This window comes from Crotalus tigris, unplaced genomic scaffold (assembly GCF_016545835.1).
Source record: "Crotalus tigris isolate CLP2741 ecotype Arizona unplaced genomic scaffold, ASM1654583v1 scf7180000020806.364445, whole genome shotgun sequence".
NCBI lineage: Eukaryota > Metazoa > Chordata > Lepidosauria > Squamata > Viperidae > Crotalus > Crotalus tigris.
In genome coordinates, this window is record NW_024098193.1 from 58,947 (window position 1) to 82,013 (window position 23,067).

At 43.1% G+C, this 23,067-nt stretch overlaps 2 protein-coding genes across 2 annotated transcripts in view; both read left to right on the forward strand.

Annotated features, from left to right (window-relative positions):
• Positions 1 to 2,156, forward strand: part of LOC120319540 (vomeronasal type-2 receptor 26-like) — a 32,276-nt gene extending 30,120 nt beyond the window's left edge. Inside the window, exon 2 of the mRNA XM_039368485.1 lies at positions 2,058 to 2,156. Within this exon, the coding sequence (XP_039224419.1) occupies positions 2,058 to 2,156 (99 nt within the window). The remainder of the gene's footprint in view (positions 1 to 2,057) is intronic.
• Positions 2,157 to 10,766: 8,610 nt separating this feature from the next.
• LOC120319541 (glutamate receptor ionotropic, kainate 4) overlaps positions 10,767 to 23,067 on the forward strand; it is a gene marked incomplete at its 5' end in the record, with an annotated part of 81,272 nt that continues 68,971 nt past the window's right edge. Inside the window, 2 exons of the mRNA XM_039368486.1 lie at positions 10,767 to 10,841; positions 20,132 to 20,293. Coding sequence (XP_039224420.1) covers positions 10,767 to 10,841; positions 20,132 to 20,293 — 237 coding nt within the window. The remainder of the gene's footprint in view (positions 10,842 to 20,131; positions 20,294 to 23,067) is intronic.

Consider the following 23,067-nt stretch of genomic DNA (forward strand, 5'->3'; position numbering starts at 1 on the left):
AATTGGACAAATTGATCCAGCAAGGTGTTCTAGAACCTGTTGACTCAAGTCCATGGGAAACTCCCATAGTTACGCCTCTCAAGGCTAACGGGGACATTCGCATCTGTGCAGACTACAAATGCACACTAAATAAGGCATTGCAACAGCATGCATATCCTGTACCTGTAGTCAACCATATTTTTGCTTCCCTCAAAGGGGGGCGTGTTTTTGCAAAGTTAGATTTAGCACAGGCTTATTGTCAGAATCCAATCATATTTCATCTTTAATTATCAAATATAGAAACTCCCAATTCTGCCTTCTCTGGATTCTGCCATAAGAGGGAGAGAAGGGGGAGAACAAAGGGGCTTTATGGCCCTCACTTCCTTCTTTACACTTCAAAGAGCTGAATGCTGAATGTGTGTTTATTGTAACCTCGAAGCGTTAACATACCAAAGGAGGGAAGTTGCCTTTCATGTAGTTATCTGAAGTCTCCATCCAGACGGAAGAAAGAAGAAAGGGAGTGGAATTGTGATACTTGAAACTATCACTGGAAGGGGGGTTGATTGGGTGGGACTACTGGGGAACCCCTTAAAACCTTGAATGGGAGAGCTTGGACCCCAAGTCCTGTCTAGCATGCCTGCAACCATTTTCTCTTAATAAAGGATTCCTGTTGGAAGAATTATTCCAAGAGTTCTGTCTTCTTAAGATGCAAAGTGGGGTGGGTCCTTACATTAGACAGGACTTGCAAAATTAATCCACCTGGAAGGAAGACCCTTGCCGGGGGATTTTGCAAAAATTTACCATGTCAGACAATGGAGCAAGAGAGGGGGAAAACTCCCTGGAAAGAGAGCCGCTGACCCAGTTGGAACCTTGCCAGATGTTGGGATCCGAGAGGCCAGATTCCTCAGGAGAAGAAGTGGTGGAGACACAGGACCACAAGCCTCGCTGGTCGATGGGCGTTGGAAAGAAAAGTGAGTGGGGAAAGGAATCAAGAAAGGTGACCCTGAGACGGGGGACCAAGCAACCAGAATGGAAGCAGGAGATGGAGAAATCCCTGCACGCAAGTGAAGAGGGAGGAAGCTGGGCACCGTACTCAGACTGGATCCTAGAGAAAGCTATTGACCTGATGAAGAGAACTCTCAGCTCCCTAGGAGAGGAGAAAACTGAACCCTACGGCTGCCCCAGTTCCTGGAGCCGCAAAGGGAGAGACACCGAGGGGGACGTGGAACCTGCAACCCCAGGGACATCTACTGATCCAGTAGCCGCCACCCCCTACTGGACCACAGATGGCAATCTGGACGGAAGGCACTACCACCCACAACAGAGGCACCGATCCATTCCAAGACGTCCACCGTTGGAAGTGAAATTCAAAGGGTAGCCAACACGCTTGGGGGTTTTCCTACCCAAGTCCTCAGCTACCATGGAGGAATATGGGCAGGATATTCCCAGCGAACAAAGCCGCATCCGGATGTGCAATCTGCCCCTGGAGGACCAGCTGCGGATGGGGTAGTGAACTTGCATGACTACAAGCCCCAGAACTCAGTAACTTCAACCGTTTCAGGTCCTCTTTGAGAAGACGATTTGAAAACCCCTTGGCTGATCGCAAAGCCCGTGAAAGAATAACAACGATGAGGCAAGGCAAACGCCCAGTAGCCGAGTATACACAAGAATTCCGGGCCATTGCCAGCAAACTGAATTGGCCAGAAGACATCCTCCGTGGCCATTTCAAAGACGGACTAAACTATGACCTATATGACGCGTGCCTGCCCCGAGGGGACCCACACCAATTTGAGGAATGGTACATCTTGGCAGAGGAAGCAGAGATCGACATATTGAAGAGACACCGCCGAGGAAAACAATGGAGCTGCCCCCCGCCTGAATTGACACACGAACCACTGAAAACATTGGCTACAGCCAAGAAGCAAATGGGGTGTTTCAAGTGCGGAAGAGAAGGGCATCGAGCTGTAGAATGCCGCTCCAAAGCCCCCCAGCAAACCCAGACAGATCCCCGATCAGCAAATCCGAAAAGTCTTCAGCTAAGCCAAAAGAAACTGCCATGAGAATGATGGACATTGCAGAACCCCCCACCTCTGCTCATCAAGGGGAAAAGGATCCAGCCATACACCACAGGGACGGGGATGCCCAGAGACAGGCTCGGAGTGGCGAAACCCTGGTAATGGAGCATCACACCCATCTTCAAAACAGTGACTATATTAATCCCCCCCCTGCCCGAAGCTGTGAAGGTGAAAGCCTTAATAGACTCGGGCTGTACCCGCTGCCTCATTAGCCCAACACTAGTGGGGAATCTGGGCATCCCATCCAGGAGACTGGAACAACCAATCTCATTTGGCCAGTTAGATGGATCCATAGCAGGGGGGGTGCCAGATACCCTAGCCACTCTACCAATACACCTCTCCCTGGGCAAACATGAAGAGTACATAACATTTGTGGTGACCCCAGGCATGGAATGCCCATGATTCTAGGGATGGAACGGTTGAAAAAACTGGAACCCCTGGGTAACTTGGAGGACGACAGAAATCAAATCCCGAAGGGGGGACCTATGGACTTAACACCCCAAGGGAGGCTACCAGAATCAAGAATAGAAAAAGCATCCATAGGAGAGGGAAAAAAGGATTACAGAAATTACCGAGGGAATAAGGTGACCTTGCTGAGTCTTCAGTGAGGGAGAGGCGAATGAGCTCACCCCACCGACCCACAGATGTACCATTGAATTCAAGCCGGGGCAAAACTCCCGAAGCCAGTTATACGCCATGCAGCCCAAAGGAGGAAGGAGGAAATGGAAAGAAGATGTATAAAAAAAAACCTAGAGAGAGGTTTCATTGAGCCAGCCAAGCCTAAAGGGGCTGCCCCGGTCCTTTTTAGAGAGAAGAAGGATGGCTCTTTACGTTTATGCGTGGATTATAGGGCCCTGAATACAATCAGTGAAAGCAACCTATACCCGCTGCCCCTCATGAAAGACATGCTGTCACACCTATCGAAAGGGAAAATTTTTTCTAAACTAGACTTAAGGGAAGCTTACTATAGAGTGAGAATCAAGGAAGGGGACGAATGGAAGACTGCATTTAACTGCCCCATGGGGTGCTATCAATTCAAAGTCTTGCCATTTGGATTACAAGGGGGCCCGGCAGTCTTTATGCAACTAATCAATGACGTTCTAAGGGAGCACCTGTTTAAGGGGGTCCTTGTTTACTTGGACGACATTCTTATCTTTACTGAAACAAAAGAAGAACAAGTCAAACTTGTCAGAGCGGTTTTAAAGAAGCTGCGAGCCGCTCACCTATATGCCAAACTCTCAAAATGCGAATTCCACCAGGAAAGGATAGACTACCTAGGCTATCGCATATCCCCACAGGGCATTGAAATGGAACCAGAGAAGGTCAGAGCAGTATTAGAATGGGCACCACCCCGCACAAGAAAGCAACTACAAAGTTTCCTGGGCTTTGCAAATTTTTACCGCCAATTCATCCCCTCATTTGCACAGATAGCCTTGCCCCTCACCAACTTACTCAAAACGAAGGGAACATCCTCAGTAAAACCTAGCCAGCCACTAACATGGACAATGGAGTGCCAAGCAGCGTTTGAGAGACTAAAGAGACTTTTTTCTGCCGAACCAGTACTAAGGCACCCAGATATGGACAAGCCCTTCATAATACAGGCAGATGCAAGTGATGTGGCAGTGGGGGCTGTGCTATTACAAGAAAATAATGATGCAGTATTGCAACCCTGTGCATATACATCCAAGAAACTCACGGAACCAGAACAGCGCTGGCCCGTATGGTCCCCAGCATTTTCACCAATTTCCAATTTAAGCTCAAACATTTACCAGGAAAGAAAGCACTTCCTGGAAGAGCTCTATCTAGCATGCCCAAATAACAGCGCACGAACCACAGACGCTAGACAATAATGGCAGAAGTCACAACTGCACCACCAGTTAACCACAAGAACACAAAGCCATGATTAAAACCACAACTGGACAGCCAAACTGGAATTGAATTCAGAAAACAGTTGGAAACAGTATGAGTGGTTCCAGAAAAACAAAAATGTGTTCACAATGAGAGACGGGTTGCCTTGGGTAGGGGAAAAGTTATATATACAACAACTCAAAGAGTCACTTTCATGCACCTTTGCCATGACACAAAATCAGCAGGGCATTTTGGATTTGTAAAAACTTTACATTTACTTAAACAGCAATTTTGGTGGCCATCCATGAAAAAGGACATTGAAAGTTATATAGCCAGTTGTCCAAAATGTGCCACGGCAAAGAGGTTGCAAGGGAAAGTGCCAGGACTATTGCAAACAGTGGCAAGTCCCTCAGCCCCCTGGAGAGAAATAGCTATGGATTTTATAGTGGAATTGCCAGAAAGCAATGGGAATACTGTGGTCTGGATGGTCACGGACTTGTTTTCCAAACAGGTGCATTTTATCCCTTGCCAAAAGATTCCCACTGCAAAAGCCTTAGCAATACTTTTCATCCAACACATTTACAGATTGCATGGGGCACCCCAACGCATCATCTCTGACAGGGGGGTGCAATTTACGTCTGAATTTTGGAAGGAATTTTTATCCCTCTTAGGAACCACTCAGGGACTGACATCTAGCCACCACCCACAAGGAAATGGGGGGGCTGAAAAAATGAACTCCGTACTTAAGCAATATTTAAGATGTTTTCTTAGTTTCCAGCAGAACGAGTGGGCGGACTTACTCCCTTTTGCAGAAGTTGCCTACAATAATGCAGTCCACTCCAGCACAGGTTACACTCCTTTTCAAATAGCCACCGGTCAAAGTTTCAACCCCATGCCAGAATTAACCCCAAACGAACCAACGATCCCCTCGCTGAAAGAATGGATGGAGAAATTACAAAACACATGGCCAATAGTCAGAAAAGCACTAGATGAAGCTAGGCAGGCATATAAAACACAAGCCGATAAAAAAAGGGTTGAGCCTACACCATTCATTATAGGAGAAATGGTGTACTTATCTACAAAATACCTAAAGTCCTTACAGCCCTGTAAAAAACTTGGACCAAAATATATAGGACCTTTTCAATTAAAGAATCATAAATCAGTAACAGTTAGAATAGAATTACCCAAAACAACCTCAGGCAAATACACAATTTTTCATTGCAGCTTGTGAAAAGAGAGGCAGCAGGTCACATCCTACGGCCAAAAATCCCCCACCCAACACTCCAATCATGGTGGAGGGTGACAACACTTCGAAATAAAGAGATCCTGACTCTAGGAGATATCATGGAACAACTCAGTACCTAGTTGCCTGGAACACCTCCCTGCCTCACAAAAACGAGTGGGTTTCATAAAACGTCATGTCAGAGCCCGAAGCTATTGAAGAAGTTTCACACAGAGTATCCTAACAAGCCTGACTAAATTTTGACTTGTGTTTTCTTTCAAGGTGGATCTCTCTTATTTTTAAGAGGGGCCGGATGTCAGAATCCAATTATATTTCATCTTTAATTATCAAATATAGAAACTCCCAATTCTGCCTTGTCTGGATTCTGCCATAAGAGGGAGAGAAGGGGGAGAGCAAAGGGGCTTTATGGCCCTCACTTCCTTCAGTACACTTCAAAGGGCTGAATGCTGAATGTGTGTTTATTGTGACCTCTAAGCGTTAACATATCAAAGAAGGGTAATTGCCTTTCATGTAGTTATCTGAAGTCTCCATCTAGACTGAAGAAAGAAGAAAGGGGGTGGAATTGTGATACTTGAAACTATCCCTGGAAGGGGGCTTGATTGGGTGGGACTACTGGGGAACCCCTTAAAACCTTGAATGGGAGAGCTTGAACCCCAAGTCCTGTCTAGCATGCCTGCAACCACTTCTCTTAATAAAGGATTCCTGTTGGAAGAATTATTCCAAGAGTTCTGTCTTCTTAAGATGCAAAGTGGGGTGGGTCCTTACAGACCCATTGACAGCTCTACCCCTTTGCCACCAGCTGTTCTCAAGATTTTATTTTACATCACTTCTGACAAAATTCTAGTGTCTCGCAATAAGTTAACCATTTGCATTTGTCTATTATTTCTCATCTATAAAATATTTCTTGTGCTGAGTTCCACCAAAGTGTTTCCAGACACAATTTAGATTTGTATCTGCCCCATGTTCTCAATAAGGCTCGTCTAACATAAAGTAAGGAAGTAAGGAGTCCCTGTGGATTTTACTCCACTGGTTGTTGCTGACTCTCCATTGGACTCATCTCCATTTCCTAGCCAAGAGACTTCCATAGTCATGTGTGGCCAGCATTGCATCACGGAGCACTTTTTCCTTCTCACCGAGGTGGTACCTATTTATCTACTTGCATTTGCATGCTTTCAAACTGTTAAGTGAGCAGGAGCTGGGGCGAGGACTGGAGCTCACCCGTTGCACAGCCCTTGGGTCTTGAACGTGGACTGCTGGCTTTCCAATCAACAAGCCTAGCAACCACTGAACTACCATGTTTTTCCTCGTCTAACATTAGGATTTTTAAATTCCACATGAAATTTGACTTTGTTGTGTCACAAACCTCCACACCAGCCAAAACTCAAGACATGTCCTTTTAGCTTCAAAATCCTTGTATTTCTCAGAAGCCCCCACTCGTCCATCCAACCCAAATAGCAAGCTGCCAGATGCAATTTTAAATTGGGTAAACCCAACCCTCTCCTTTCCTTTGTATCTTCCAACACCTTATATTTAATTTGTGGTTATTTCCCCTGCCAGACAATTTTAGATATATCCTTCTGCCTCTGTTTAAATGGCACATCAGTTGTCAAACAGGTATTGTCTGAAAGAAAAACACCCTTCCAGACAAGACACTCATTTTTATCACACAGATTCTTCCCAGCAACGACAGAAGAAATTTCTCCCATCTTAACATATCCTTTTTATCTTCATTCCACGTCTTCATATAGTTATTTAGAAACAACATACAGTTCACATTTGTCATGGTTTTTTTTTTCCCTTGCTGGCATTTTCCTGCAAGTGCAGGGTCCATTTTTAATTGGTCAATCACGTACTGATCCATTTGTTGCAATTGGAATTGACCGATTGGCTTGTCCCCTGAGCCTTACATAGTGGGCCGAGAGAGAATGACATCCAGAGAGTCATCCAGCCGATTTCATGCCTAAGGCGGGACTAGAATTCACTGTCTCCTGGTGATTGGCCCAAAGTCACCCAGCCAATTTTCATGCCTAAGGCGGGACTAGAACTCACCATCTCCTGGTGATTTTTCTCAAAGTCACTCAGTCGACTTCATGCCTAAGGCAGGATTAGAACTCACCATCTCCTGGTGATTTTTCTCAAAGTCACCCAGTCGACTTCATAGCCTAAGGCAGGATTAGAACTCACCATCTCCTGGTGATTTTTCTCAAAGTCACCCAGTCGACTTCATGCCTAAGGCAGGATTAGAACTCACCATCTCCTGGTGATTTTTCTCAAAGTCACCCAGTCGACTTCATGCCTAAGGCAGGATTAGAACTCACCATCTCCTGGTGATTTTTCTCAAAGTCACCCAGTTGACTTCATGCCTAAGGCAGGATTAGAACTCACCATCTCCTGGTGATTTTTCTCAAAGTCACCCAGTTGACTTCATGCCTAAGGCAGGATTAGAACTCACCATCTCCTGGTGATTTTTCTCAAAGTCACCCAGTCGACTTCATGCCTAAAGTGGGACTAGAACTCACCGTCTCCTGGTGATTGGCCCAAAGTCACCCAGGCAGCTTTCATGCCTAAGGCCAGACTAAAACTCACCATCTCCTGGTGATTTTTCTCAGTCACCCAGTCAACCTCATGCCTGAGGTGGGACTAGAATTCACCATCTCCTGGTAATTGGCTCAAAGTCACCCAGCCAGCTTTCATGCCTAAGGCAGGACTAGAACTCACCGTCTCCTGGCTTCTAGCCCGGTGCCTTAATCCTTAGATCAAACTTGCTCTCTCATGTTCGTTATAGTGCTACCCAGATATTTTACTTATCCATTAAATTTTTATGCCGCCCATCTCACTACTCTGGGTGGCTTAGCTTTTTTCCTTACCCTACCCTTTACTTTCTTCTCAAACTTAAAACTCATTTTATCCATCCATTCTGTTTGACCCACTTCTTCTCAATCCATACCCTCTCCTGTAGGATTCTGAGAGGCCCAAATGACTCGTTGTCCGACACAGCCATCTTGGCTTCCACCCATGAGTATCCTTGTTTCAAGCAAGCCAAAGAAAACAATTGGTGACATTTCTTTGATTACCTGTCCCTGGAATCGAAATGAGGACCTGATTTCAAAGCTAGAATTCCCCCCTCCCAAGCTAAAAAAAGAGGAACAGAAGGGTGCAGTGGAGAGGAGGGACAGGAGAGCACGTTGGCCCTCTGGGAATCTGTCTTGGTGTCCCCTTTTTTTTTGCCCCTTCTATTTGGGCTCGAATGGCAGCTGCGGCCCTGTGCAAAGAGTGTGTGACTCTTAGACAAAACACGCCGGGAATCAAGTTTGTTTCGTCAGGTAGTCTCTGGATTACTCAAAGTCAACAGGAATAAGGCAAGCCTGGAAAAATAAGGCAGGCGAGCTCCTTGGTAACAGGCAGGCTCACGATGATGCGTGGTCTGTGACTTGCCTAAAAACAGGTGAAGAGCTTCTGGTTCCCCCTCCCCCCCACCGGAAGCGTTTTCTTCCAGCCCAGAAATCCACAGCAAGAACTGAATGATAATTTATCATAGGAAGAAGCAACAAAGATGTAGCCCGTTTTACGGCACAGGAGTTAAAAACAAAACCAAAAACAAAACAACATTATATCTGCAATCCCAGGAATCAAGGGAAGCAACCTCGACCTGGTGTTCATAATCTAGCCGTGGGCTATTTAGAGCAGTGGTTCTCAACCTGTGGGTCAGGACCCCATTTGGGGTCGAACAACCATTTCACGGGGGTCGCCAAACAAGGCTGTCTGGCATTTTTCCCCCTTTTCATTGGCCACGCCCCTGGCACCCGGTGATGTATAAGTGGTTGGGGGTCACCACAACATGGGGAACTGTATTGTGGGGTCACGGCATTAGAAAGGTTGAGAACCACTGATTTAGAGGATCAGGTAAAGAGCAGCTGTTGGAGTTGAGCCTGGGAGGATATCAGCAATCGGGGCGGTTAGTGCTTGATCCCTGTTTTTATCCGGGCTCCTTTTACAAAAGCCAGGCAGCTACCAGATTAAGTTTCCTGGTTTCAGAGGGAGGCTCCATACCTAGGTGATTGCAAGGTAGTCCTCAACGTACGACAATTCAGCCCCAAATTTCTGTTGCTAAGTGAGACGCTTGTTAAGTGAGCTTTGTCCCGTTCTTACAACCTTTCTTGCCACCCTTGTTAAGTGAACCGCTGCAGTTGTTCCGTCAGTCACACGGTTGTTAAGTGAAACCGGCCTTCCCTGTTGACTTGGCTTGTCAGAAGGTCACAAAAGGGGATCATGTGACCCCGGGACCCTGCAACCGTCATAGGTACATGCCAGTTACCAAGCGTCTGAATTTTGATCACGTGATTGCAGGGATTGCTGCAGTGGTTGTGAGAAAAACAGTCATCGGTCACATTTTTGAGTGCCGTTGTAAATTTGAACGGTCGCTAAATGAAATGTCGTAATTTGGGGACTGCCTGTATTCCTGGCTAGCCTAGAGATCTGCTCATGTTCTTCCTGAGAACCAGAGAAGAGAGACCTGATGGGAACAGGCAAGGTAGGTAAAAAGAAGTCAAACATAGCAGTGTGAACAAAACACAGGCAATATACACGCTTCTATGACACCCTCATTTTGACTTTTTTGGGTTTTTTAACCCCACCTTACAGGCATCCCTGGGAGTGTTTCCATCCCGTTTGCTCCTAGGAAGCAGTTATTCTCCTGATGTCTCTTGGCCTTCCCCTCATCTGCTAGGCGCATATGCAACAGACTGCAATGGGCTACAAATTATATTCAGAATTTGCCACTTCACTCCCAATACCTGCATTGGGGTGTGTCTGTGTCTGTGTGTCTGTGTGTGTCTCTGTGTGTGTGTGTGTGCGCGCACACGTGTGAAGGCAGTCTTCATTTGCATTTGCAAATATGTTTTTAAGTGCAGCCCATTTGAAACCATTGCCTAGGGTGGTGCAGAAATGTTTTTTTGTTTTTTTTTTAAAGCCATCCAGGTGAGAAACGGCTAAAAGAAAGAAAGGCACTCAGTTACAAGCCTTTGCTTCGGGACAGTTTCTATGACTTGTCAGACTTCAAAAACTGGAGTCCTGCTCAAATCCCAGGAGAAGCCAACGGCTGCAAAATTGGAAAGTGGTGTTTGAAGGACTTGGGGAGGGGGTCCTAACATTTGTTATAACTTCCTAGAATTCCCCCCCCCCTCCCAACAAAGCGCTTAGGGAAAAAAGGATGAGCTCTATAGAGGAAGAACAAGAGACTCTTTCTACCCACAGAGAGGGGGGGGGGGAAATACTAATTAAATACGACAGCTCTCTCCCCAGTCCCCTTCAAATATCCTCCAAGCAAGTAGAGATGTTCTTGGTTCCAAAATTGTTTGAAGAAACTCACCTGGCACGGAAGGACCGTCATCAGAAACAGAAGCCGGTGGTAGAGTTGGTCATTAATCCATATTCTAGTATCCTGGGGAAACTTCTCTGAGCAGTAAATCTCATTTCAAAGAGCGGGATTCAAAGGCAAAACTCCAGCCTTGCATTCTGGACTTCCCCAAACCTTTCAGAGAAATCTGAGTTAGCTTCAAATTTGAAGGTATCGACCAGTACAGGAGCAATCTGGCACTCTGTGACTTACCGTGCTTTGATTTCTCTTCTGCTCTGCGTTACAGGCAGCTGAACTGGGAATGGTGTCAGCCTATTATACATACATCTTCACTAATCTGGTAAGCATTTTCTTTCCTTCCCTTCCCCCCCCCCCCCCAAGCATCTGATTGATGAAAACTGGTCTGTTCCAGTTGGGAGTCTGGCTCTCCCAGCAATAGGGGGGGGGGGCTGCAGAGTTTGGATTTATCCCCTTGAAAATGGAGCGGTCATAAAATGCAGGGAGTTCTCGACATACAGCAGAGGTCATTTAGTGACTGTTTGACTCCTTGGCTTTGCTGGTCAAAAAGTTGCAAAAGGGGATCACGTGAGCCCGGGATACTGCAACCATCATAAATATGAACCAGTTGCCAAGCATCCGAAAATAAACCACGTGACTATGGGGATGCTGTGACGGTCGTATCTGTGAAAAATGGTCCTAAGTCACTTTTTTCAGTGTTGTTGTCACTTTGAATGGTCATTAAATGAATGGTTATAACTCAAGGACTACCTGTATGCCAGGTAGACAGACTGAGAGAGTTGGAAGGGTAGGAGAGAGCGGAGAACCGTCATCCGTATGAGATGTGGCACCTCACCGTTAATGAGGGCTGGGAGATAATGAAATCTCCATTGCTTTGCATGCAAGGGGACCGATGAGGTGATTAATAGGAATTGCCTTCTAACCTTGATGGTGATCAGTTTCTATAATTTCAATGAATATTTATGTTGTGTGTGTGTGTGTCTGGGTGTTTGAGCGAGGGTGTGCGTGCTTGTCAAGAGGAACAGGGACTGTGCTGTTATTTGGGTGGAAGAGACAGATGGAAACAAGTGAGATGCTACAGTAATCTGAATTTAGGAGGCAGGAATGGCTCAGCAAGAACTGAATGGGGAGATTTAGGAAGGTGCCATTTCTGAGTCCGTTCTGTAACTTTGTAACTGAGAAGGCTTGGCAGGCCATACTGTGAGTACAAGCCAGTGATTTGCTTTTGTTGACTACACACGTTAGTCTGCTGGGCCACCGAAGAAGAATTAGATGTCTAGTTTAATGAAAAGAAGGACTAGGGGTGACATGATAGCAGTCTTCCAATATCCAAGGCTTCCACAAGGAAGAGGGGACAGCCTATTCACCAAAGCACCCGAAGGCAAGACAAGAAGCAACGGATGGAAGCTAATTGAAGAGCGAAGCAATCTAGAACTAAGAAGAAATTTCCTGACATGGAGAACAATAAACCAGTGGAATGGTTTGGCTTCAAAAGTTGTGGATGCTCCAACATTGGAAGTTTTCAAGAAGAGATTGGACAGCCATTTGTCTGAAATGGCATAGGGTGTCCTCCCTGAGCAAGGGGTTGGACTAGAAGACCTCCAAGGTCCCTTCCAACTCTGTTATTCTAATTCTAATTCTAATTATTTAATTCTAATTCTTTTCTTATTAGTCTTCTTCTGTTCTGTTCTGTTCTACTCTACTCTACTCTATTCTATTCTGTAATTTCTATTCTATTCTATTCTATTCTATTCTATTCTATTCTATTCTATTCTGTAATTCCTATTATATTCTGTAATTCCTATTATATTCTGTAATTTCTATTCTATTCTATTCTAATTCCTATTCTATTCTATTCCATTTTATTCTATTCTACTCTAAACATGGCTGGTACTTAGGTTTGTGCACATTTCCCCTGCAAATCAAATTGCCATTCTTGGCTTGAAGCAAATTGTTTCTACTTCCTAATTGTGTTGCTGGTGGTTCAAGGCAGAAAAAGATTATCACAGTGACTCCAGGGCTGTGCTCCTCCAGGACATGGCTTGGAAGCTGTGCTTCTCAATCATCAACAGCAGCACATAGCTTGATGCAAAGTAATGTGGGGGTTTTTTTTTTGCTTCGGAAACAATTTAATAATGGCCACTATTAACTTCATTGGGCCAAACTGTAGATCCTCGGTTAGAAATCTAATGTTATTTCAAAGACAGTTCTAAAGTAGAGGCTGATCATAGACCAAGTGGCATTAGTTTATCGAAATAATCTAATTCTCACCTTAGTGCAGTCTTGACAGGGGTTAATTAGGAAAGAAAGAGTAGCTGGATGGAAACTTGGACAGATGGAAGAGAAATTGAAGGAAATTAAGTAATATTTAAATGCGGATAGGAGATGGGAGTGGAGCTATTTAAGCTAATAAATCTAGAGGGATTATTACATCACTAATGATCCCAATCAAGGTCTAAGCAGGGCATGGGGGGAATAAGACATAAAATCAAGTTGACAGGTTCTTTGGGACAGCAAACAGAACGCCCATCTCAGTCCAAGAGTTGGGAGGAGGGAGGTACTCAAAGGGGAGGGGGGGAGAAGCTGGCCATCCAAAGGAGAGGCACTGTTCTAAATTTCAATTTAAGAATATTAAGATTGACGTGGGAAGGTCGCAGTCATAAAAGGGGTCAGAAGGCCAGCGCTGTACTTGCCATCCTGGGAAACGTTTTGAAGATCAGCGCTTTGCATTTGAAAAAGAAAAGTCAGAGGCAGAAGTTTCTCCTGATTCCCAACTCTGCCCCCCATCCCACCTCGCACTTGATGGCAATTAGGCTTTATGGCTGCCTTGTTCTGGGTTTTAAGGAAGATGCCAGGCTAGCTGGCTGGCTGGCTTCCATCAAGATTGTGACTCATCCTGACTTTAAATCCTCCTAATTAGACAGTTCAATGGAGAGAAAAAAACTCAGGCAAACGAAAACAAGCATGGCTGGTGGAGAACAGGAGACAAATCACAGCGCCACTGGAAGAGGAGAGCTGCCACGGAACCCAGATGAATACTTGTTTGATAGATTTCCATCCTGCTTTTTTCGTGGAACTCAGTGGGGCCTGTGTAGCACTCTGCCATTTTCTTCCCCACCACTTAAGGTACGATGCCAGGAGAGAGAAATGGTCCAAGGTGACCATTGTGAGCTTCCGTGGCTGGGGATAGAATTGAAGAATTGGTACCGAGAGAGAATCTCTGGTAGCAAGAGTATATTTGTGGCTCAGCATTGAACAGTGGGGTCCTTTGGTCCTCTCGGAGCTTGGCTGTTTTCCTACAGAAGTTTCACTACCCAACTAGATAACATCATCAGTTCTAGAAGGAAGTAGGGTTTGCTCTCTGTGTATATTTGAAGCAATGAGAGAAATACAGGCGAAAGAAAACTCTAGAGATCTGCCTGATCCCAGCTGCTCTTCATACAGTGGTTCCACTTCTACTTTCCCCAGGAATAATCCAGTGCTGAATTTCTTGAATGTGGAGGAAAGCTCTGAGAAAAGTCAGAAGGAAATGAGCATAAGTGGATTGGATTTTCATAGGCAGTAATGAAGATTAATAGTCACTCAGGCCTCCAAAACTCTGCCCTTCCACCTCCGGGATAACTATATCCACTTTATCTCTGTAATTTACTTTCTCCATATATCTGAAAGGGAGAATATGTTAATATCCTCCTTCATTTTAAATATACATATAATCTATTAATCTTCAAACAATTCTCCCTTTGTCTCACGCCATTTCCACCTGTTGTTATAGGGTTTTGTTTTTGTTTTGTAGTTCTTGTGTTGTATTCTTGTATTGAAGCTTGAAAGCAACGTCCAATAAATCCATGTTTGTACTCTAACAACATGGTGAAGTTTGTTAACCTGGTTGTCTGTGGGCATCCTAATCAGATTCCCCTATTACAGATAGTCCTTGATTTATACCCATTCATGTAGTGACTGTTCAGAGTTACAACCGCATTGAAAAAAGTGACTTTTCATCCGACCATTGCAGCACCCTGATGCTTTGTGGGATCAAAATTTGGATGCTTGTACAACCTAGCTCATCTTTATTTATTTTTTTAATATATTTTATCGATTTTTTTTTAACATAGTCACCTTAATATTTAGTATATAGCGTGTTGTCTGGGTTTACATTTAAAAACAATCCATAACAATTCATTTCTATAATTCCATAATTAACCTGGCTCATATTTATGATGGTGGCTGTGTCCTGCAGTCATGTGATCACATTTTGTGACCTTTTGACAAGCAAAGTCAAATTCACTTTACAACTGGGTTACAAATTTAGCTCCTGCAGTGACTCACTTAACAACCGGGGCACGATTGTCGTAAAATGGGACAAAATTAACAACTGTGCTGCTTAGCAACAGGAAATTGGGGCTCCATTGTGGTCATAATTCAAGGACCCCCTGTAGAGGGGATACCGATGCGATATTTAGTTAAACTTTAGAAAAAGACTTAACAAAGCTGATTTAATCAAATTTGTAATACTTCTGCGAGGCAAAGCTGGACAAAAGTTCAAAATGTTTGCATTTCTGAAACTGTTGGACTCGATGACCTCCAAGGTCCCTTCCACCATTATTATTATTATTATTATTATTATTATTATTATTATTATTATTATTATTATTATTATTATTGAGGATCATCGCACAGTCAGCCAGATGTTCAGACTGGATTTGGCATTTTGTCTACCTATCGAGTCCTTACCCAGGACCTGGGATAGGCAGATGTGGATGTTTGATGGTATTACAGGTATCGTTGCAGGAGGGAAGCAGTTCCTAGTAAGGCCGCCTTTTGCAATTGACTAATAGCGAATTTGTCAATGCCAATGGTGTTCAAGTGGTGCTCCACTTGTTTTGGGATTGCACCCAAGGAGCCTATTACTATTGGTACTACCCTTGCTTGCTTTGGCCACAGTCTTTCTATTTCTATTTGTAGGTCTTTGTATTTTGTTATCTTCTCCAGTTCTTTCTCGTCTATTCTGTTGTCTCCAGGCATTGCCATGTCCACTATCCAGACTTTTTTGTCTTTCTTATCGACAATTGTTAAGTCTGGGGTGTTATGTTGCAGGTGCTTGTCTGTTTGAATTCTGAAGTCCCAGAGCAGTTTAATTTTATCATTTTCTATGACTTTCTTATTTTATGATCCCACCAGTTTTTGCTTACAGGCAAATGATATTTTTTGCAGATCTTCCAATGCACCATTGTTGCTCCTTTGTCATGCTGCTGCTTGTAGTCAGTCTGTGCAATCTTCTTGCAACAGCTTACCAGGTGGTCCACTGTTTCTTCAGCTTCTTTGCATAGGCGGCACTTACTGTCTGTTGCTGTCTTCTCAATTTTGACTTTATATGCATTTGTCCTTAAGGCTTGGTCTTGTGCAGCCAGAATTAATCCCTCAGTCTCTTTCTTCAATTTTCCTGCTCTTAGCCATTGCCTGATCTTGTTATTATCTGCTTTCCATTTTTTTAATGTATTGGCCATGTATTATTATTATTATTATTATTATTATTATTATTATTATTATTACTATTATTATCCAGGCCAGGAACAATTGAAAAAAAATGTGTGTGTATATCCCCCCAAAAAACCATCTATATCAAGGCAACTTGCTTTTGGGAAGGGGGAATTGATTTTTGAGTGCAGTTTATTCTGCAGTTATTGACATAGTGAATATGTTACAAGTGGGCCAACCTTTTTTTCCCTTTTTTTTTTGAAGTCATAAAGCACTTAGCGTAATCTAGTACAATTTAGGGGGAAAATGGCAATGTTTTTCATACGGCGTAAGAATGATAAATTGACTTAGCAGCTTAGCACTTATAGTGAGTGAAGGCCTTTGCAGTCTGAAAGAGAAGAATATGTATTTTTCAAGACTATTTTCTATGAGGGTTGATGGGAATGGTGCCAATGGGAAGAGTCCCAATGCATATTTGAAAGTAGATCCTTTGTCACAAACTTGGATGGTGAGGTAATCCTCAACTTACACAGTTCATTTAGTGACCGTTCAAAGTTACAACATCACTGAAAAAGTGACTTATGACCATTTTTCGCACTGCAGCATCTCCATGGTCACATGATCAAAATTTGGCAACTGACTCGTATTTATGACAGTCACAGTGTCCCAAGTCATATGATCCCTCTTTGAGTCCTTCTGACAAGCAAAGTCAAGGGGGAAGCCTGTGACTTTAACAACCTGTGTTACTAACTTAACAACTGCAGTGATTCACTTAACAAGAACGGTCATAGAATGGGACAAAATTCACTTTGAGCTCCCTTGTGGTTGTGAGTCAAGGACTATAGTACCTGTCATGATTCCGACTAATGAAACACTTCAAAGAACTTCCAGGCAATGTTTACCCTAAAAGCCTTTATTAACAGTGTAACAGATTGACGGCACTTCAGATAGATGGATGCCAGAATCTTAATTTCTCTTGCTTGCATCTAACTTTTCTTGCTAAACCCCTCCCTTATTTTGCAGTCATAAGTCACATCTTCCAATTAGCCCGGAGGGCAAAGATTCACTTCTGTTCCTTTTCCCGGGCTTTCCTTATAATTCTCCTCCCTTTCTCTGTCATCTGAATTAACTCTAAAAATACCAGACAATTCTGTATATTTTGTCAAAGCAATAATATCCTATATTAATAGCGTTGACATCACCTATGCTGGCAATATTGTCTATTATCTTCTGCCTGGATCAGTAGTTCTCATCCTTGACAACTTTAGATATGTGGACTTCAACTCCCAGAATTCCACAGTCAGCTGGCTGGGGAATCCTGGGAGTTGAAGTCCACATATTTTAAAGTTGCAATGGATGAGGAACTCTGGCAAAATCTACCACTCCAATGTGGATGGAGAAAGGAGGATTATGTGATTTTGTTTGGAATTCTTTTTCCTCTAATTGAGGTAAAGAAGCATTAATTTTTGCTGTACAAGGAAACAGAAAATTTGCAGCGGGGGAGAAAAAAATGGGTGGTGTGCCATTCAAGAATCGAGATACTATTAATCCTCTTTGCTTCTCAAAATCTGCTATGAACGATAAAAGAAACCAGAGCAAAAAAGAAAGAGAAAATCTTTGAGGAGGCCACCGGTTTTGGAGAGCATTATGACAGCAGCATCTGAATTCTCTCCGCCAGTCTCCCATTTTGGATCTGCCCCCTCGTCAGATCATAAAATCCTCATAAATGAGCACTTAAGGAATGATTAGAAGGCTATTAATCAGCAGCAGAACTCCCCACCCAATAAAGCTCTTGCTGTAACTGATAAAGGGAGTTGCACATGTGGCCGGGAAGATGGCAAAAGAGATTTTGATCTCGGAAGAAATCAAGCTGCACCAAAGCGTAAGATCTTCCATCTTACTTCTGCTCCTCCAAGGAAGAGGAAGCGTTTTTATGGTCTGTTGGCTAGATAAGTAAAGCTGTGGAAAATGTAAGGAAGATGATTCCAATTTAACTTCCATGGACCACATCCCATATTTAAGAGGGTCCTAACAGGGTGTGAGCAAGGGCACTAACGTGCCTATCGTCCCTGTCATATTTTAGGGGTTTTTTTTCATTTTGTTTGTTTGAATTTGTAATTTTTGTTTGACAAATAAATCAATAGAATAAATAAGCAGGTGAGACTGCTGCAGCCAGGACCTGAGGCTGGTCAATTGAAAAGGGCGTTGTCCATCGTGTAAGTAACTCAAGAAAAGCACATTGTTCCTGTGTTTTTCAAGATATGTTCTTGAGATTTAAGAAGCAGATTACTAAAGTCCATGGCTACCTCTGTTTGATAACAAAGATTGTGTCCTTTCAGGGAATAATAGAATAACAGAGTTGGAAGGGACCTTGAAGGTTTTCTAGTCCAACCTCCTGCACAAGTAGGAACCCTACACCATTTCATACAAATGGTTGTCCAGTCTCTTCTTAAAAACTTCCAGTGTTGAGCATCTACCCACAAGGAAAGTTCTCCATTTCAACATTTCTGTTCTGGGATGTTAGGAGGGCCTACAACTTCTTCATCCTGGTTTTTTCCAACCATTCCATGGAAAGTGTATCTTCATTCCTTCCATGCACTACATAATCAGGAGGACCTGGTATTAGATGAATGCTGGATTATCTCCCCAAAGACAAGCCAGCCTCTGGATTCCCTATTTCCTTCCTCTCCAGACCTAGGAAGGAGATATCAGAAATGGTAAGCAGGCTGAGAAAGAAACTCTTGAGGAACGCTAAATATAAAGCCAACAGATGGAAGGGGAGTTGCTAATAGCTAATCTCATAAATAGTTCGTTCTGAGCTGTAATAAAAATGAAGAAGATATTCAAAGCATTAAAAGAAACTCAATTTAGTGAACTCACTAGATGGCAGAGGCTGGATGCTCCCTATCACAATTTTAACCCTGAGTTACAAATATTCTCCTTTATTGATTCCTATCGCTATTTCCAAAAATTCCTTATCTTACCCCTAATTCTAGTTTTAAAACTTCTGACTGAAATCTCCACAACATACAATTTTCAAGGCCATTGAATCTGTTTGGTTTTCAGTATTCTGTTTTCCTTTATGTAGATGATTCCTCGGGGTACCAGCTATTCAAATTCATTGTCACTTTTGTTTCTTGGCTGATTTTTTTTGTGTGTGAGGTTGTTACTTGGAGTTGTGTTTTTCTGCAACAGGGCTCCTCAGATTCCTGGCTAGGGCTGAGAGAGCATTGTTTTCTCTCAGATTTGATTTTTTTTTTTTTTCTTGGTCCTCCAGCGTCTGTCTAGGGAGAAAGACAGATCGTGCTGGTTTGGCACAATTGTTGTCACATTCTTTGCATACGAAATCCCTTCAGGCCTCGGCTCTCATTAGCCATCTGCCCTCATGCCACAAGTTGACAATGTGTGATGCAGAAATAAATAACCTGCCTGGAAAACCGAAGAACCACATCATTCAAACCACATCAATAATGCGCTTCTAATTTTTGTGCTGCTGAATGAAACCTCGACTCGGTCCAAAAAACTGCTCAGGCCCCTGATTTAAGTTTGTCCATCACAGATAAGCTGTTGTCGTAGCATTTGTCTTCCCCATCTGGCTTAAAAGAGAGAACAATAGCAACCGTAGGGAAACAAACAAAACAAAAAACCTCCATTACATTTCTGATTTAGGAGGGTAAAATTTCTGTCTTGACCCAGATCATAATTTATTTCATGGTTATAACTGCTGGCAGAAATTGAAGTTTTAATGCCTCCTTTGATCTGTGAAGGTCAGTCCCTGTGCTGGTTGTGAAGTTAAGATGAGCCTTCTTTTATTTTATTTTTTTATGGAGATAGAGCTTGGATTCTCCAGTGAGTTCATCTTCTGAGATTTATAAAGACAGAGGCTAAGGCCTCCTCAGTTTTGATGTTACACATGGCTTCCTCCTGGTCATGTTTGTAACAGATGAGGAATTTGATTTTTGTTTTTTCAGAAGAAATTTATAAGTAAATAGCTTTTGAAGCTTCTTGACATTCCCTAGCTTTTACCAGTCCTTGCAGTTCATTAAATGCCTTCCCTTTCCATTTTTCCCTTGTTGAATGACTATTGAAGAACATACTAATTCTGCTCTTTGTGTTTTGATCCTTGGCTTCCCCTAGGAATTTTCTCTCCGGCAACTGGACAGCCTTATGGATGATCGAGTGAACATCATGGGGTTTTCTATCTTCAACCAGTCCCACCCTTTCTTCCAGGAATTTGCAGAGAGTCTCAACCAGTCATGGCTAGAGAATTGTGACCATATTCCTTTTACTGGACCAGCAGTAAGTAAACCAATGCATCTTTCCTCGTCTCACTCCTTGCCATGCAATGATGTCCTGTGTAGGAGAAAAAAAAGGAGCAGGGGATTCAATGATGAAAAATGTGAAGGTCTAAAATGTTATGGACCTTTCAGCTCTCTCCGCCTACATTGCTCAAATTAGGTAAAATGATGGAAGTTAAAATGAGATCTGTGCTTCCTCATTCTTTTCAGATTTCAAGTTGGAGATTTCAAGAGCAGGACTTTTTCTATAATAGCCATTCTCTTGTTCTCTTCTCTTGATCTTGTTCCAAGCCTAAAGCAAGCTAGTGTCCCATAAATGATTGATGACTGAGCGTTGATAGGCCAATCAAATAACTGTATATGTTCTTCTGTTTCTGCTGTTGGGACTTCTTTTGAGATTTTCTAATTTTTCTCTCTGGATTGTCAAAACTCTAACTTACGATATGTCTCCATGTCATACCTAGATGTTTCATACAGGTGTCTGATTGCCCTCTTGAAGAAGAGGACCATAGCCAATGGATCTTTAGAAACTGAAAATTAGAATTCTTCTGTTCCATTATCTTATAAAAAGTTGCGATTGGTGGAAAGCCAATACATAAACTTTCATCCTTTTCAGACTTGTTTTCATGGAAACATCAAAATTGTCTGGAATGGAACCAGAGTCTTGTTTAATTGGCTATCTAAATTTACCATCATTATCTCTTCAGGTCTGAGACAGGAGGTTCTATTGAACCCAAAGTCTTCTGCATGCAGTGTTCTACTTCTCAGTTAATGCTACTTTCATCAGCTTTCAACTTGGATGTTGAACTTCCACCCCAAGATTCCATAATCATCTTAGCCACTTAAGAATCCCACTTACCAGAAGGATGTCTATGTTGGGAAGTCTGCTCAACAGTGATGACCATGTTACAGTTGCATGGCCTTCTCACCGTGGCAGTGTGTTATGATATGGTCCTCCAGCTATTGTGTTTTTTCATCAGCAACGTGGTGTCATCCCTCTTAGCCATATGCCCTCCCTGAAGAACGTATTTCTTCCTTCCTTGTAAATTGTGTTTCAATTAGTAGATCCTCAGACTGGGAATTTCTCTATCTCTCCCTTGAAGCCTTTCAGATCACCCTGAAGGGATGGTTTGTGTCTTTCCCAGGGCTTTTTTTGTCATAGAATGCCCAGAACGGCGTTCCAGCACCTTTTTTGGATAGAACCTTGTAGGGTAGGCAAGGCGGGTTGTATGACATGTGTGAGTTCCTGCACCTTTTTTTTTTTTTTTTTTTACAAAAAAAGACTGGTCTTTCCTAGAAAGAGGAAGGAGAAGGAAATTTGGGGATTCTGCTCCCACATGGCTTCCACATCAGGGGGCTCTTAAGAGGGTATATGACGAGATTTGCATTACGGTGTTCTCTGCCCTAAAATATCAGGAGCAGCTGGCACCAGATATATTCTGCTGTTTGCTGACACGTTTTCCAACCTGTTGTGGCTTCAACCGAGATCAGATCTTCCTCTGTCTCTCTTCATCACTGTCCTCCCACTCTTCTCCCTCAATCCAGAGAAACAAGGCAGCTAATTCATTGCCCAGTTTCCCTGCATACCTAGCACAATCTCTCCATTGCTTAAATACCTTTGACGATAGTAGAAATGCATGGTAAATAAAGTTTGTTCAGAGATGTGTGACAAGCTGCAGTGAAAAAGGATTTCATTCTCTCACGCTCCGGCTTTTCCCAAGATTTTACTGGTGGCAATTTCACAGGCTTTGTTCTGTTTTTTTTTTTTTTTTTTCACAACTGTTATCCCATTTTAATGGGGTTCAAACTTTACCTTTGGTTTTACTATGTGATCCTTTTTCTTATATTTGCTAACATTCCCTGGATTTTTCCAGGCATTACACAGAAATATGTGCAATGTATTTGGTGGGTTGTTTTTTTTTTTACAAACAAACTTCCAAAAAACCAACGTTGTGAATTTGCAGACACGATATCATTAAGGAGGTAGGAAAGCTACACATTCCTTTCTCCAAAAATCAGTTTCCTCTCAAAGTTATCCCTTTGTGGCTCCATTCCTGGGGGATCCATATTTAGTATTAGGCACAAATCTAGGGAAAATTAGCTCTGGGGTGGGGAAATGAACAGCTTACAAATAAAAAAAATGAGCCTCCTGTCTTAACTTCAACGCCAACTTCCAAATTGCAGTGCAGCGTGATTGTTATGGGTTTTGTGGTACAACGTACCATTACATTTCACTGCATGGAAACCGTTGATCTGTTTCAGAAACAGTTTAAATTATCTCAGTGGGTCCCCAAGGAATTGTTAAAATTCAAATTTTGAGCAAGGCATCTGGGAGCGGAGAGCTTCGTCCCGTTTCGTCCCTTGGCTCTGCTTGATCGCTGTCCCCCACCTTTATTAGCAGCAAAAGATGTAATGTTCTTTTCCCTTGCATAATATTTTTGGGCAGTAGCAGATACCAGCAGGTAAGACTGAGTTCCAGAAGCTGCCCACATCCCAGAAGTATAGCTGGTGGCCATAGATAGTTCACTGGTGTTTCCTTGTTTAGCCATCCATCTCAAGAGATGTGGATGTCCACAAAAAACTCTGTATGGTCAGAATAACAGAATCATGGAGCTGGAAAGGACCTTGGAGGTCTTCTAGCCCAACCCCCTGCTCAAGCAGGAAACCTTACACCATTTCAGACAAACAGTTGTCCATTTTTTTGAAACCTTCAGTGTTGGAGCACCCACAACTTCTGGAGGCAAGTTGTTCCACTGGTCAATTGCTCTCGCTGTC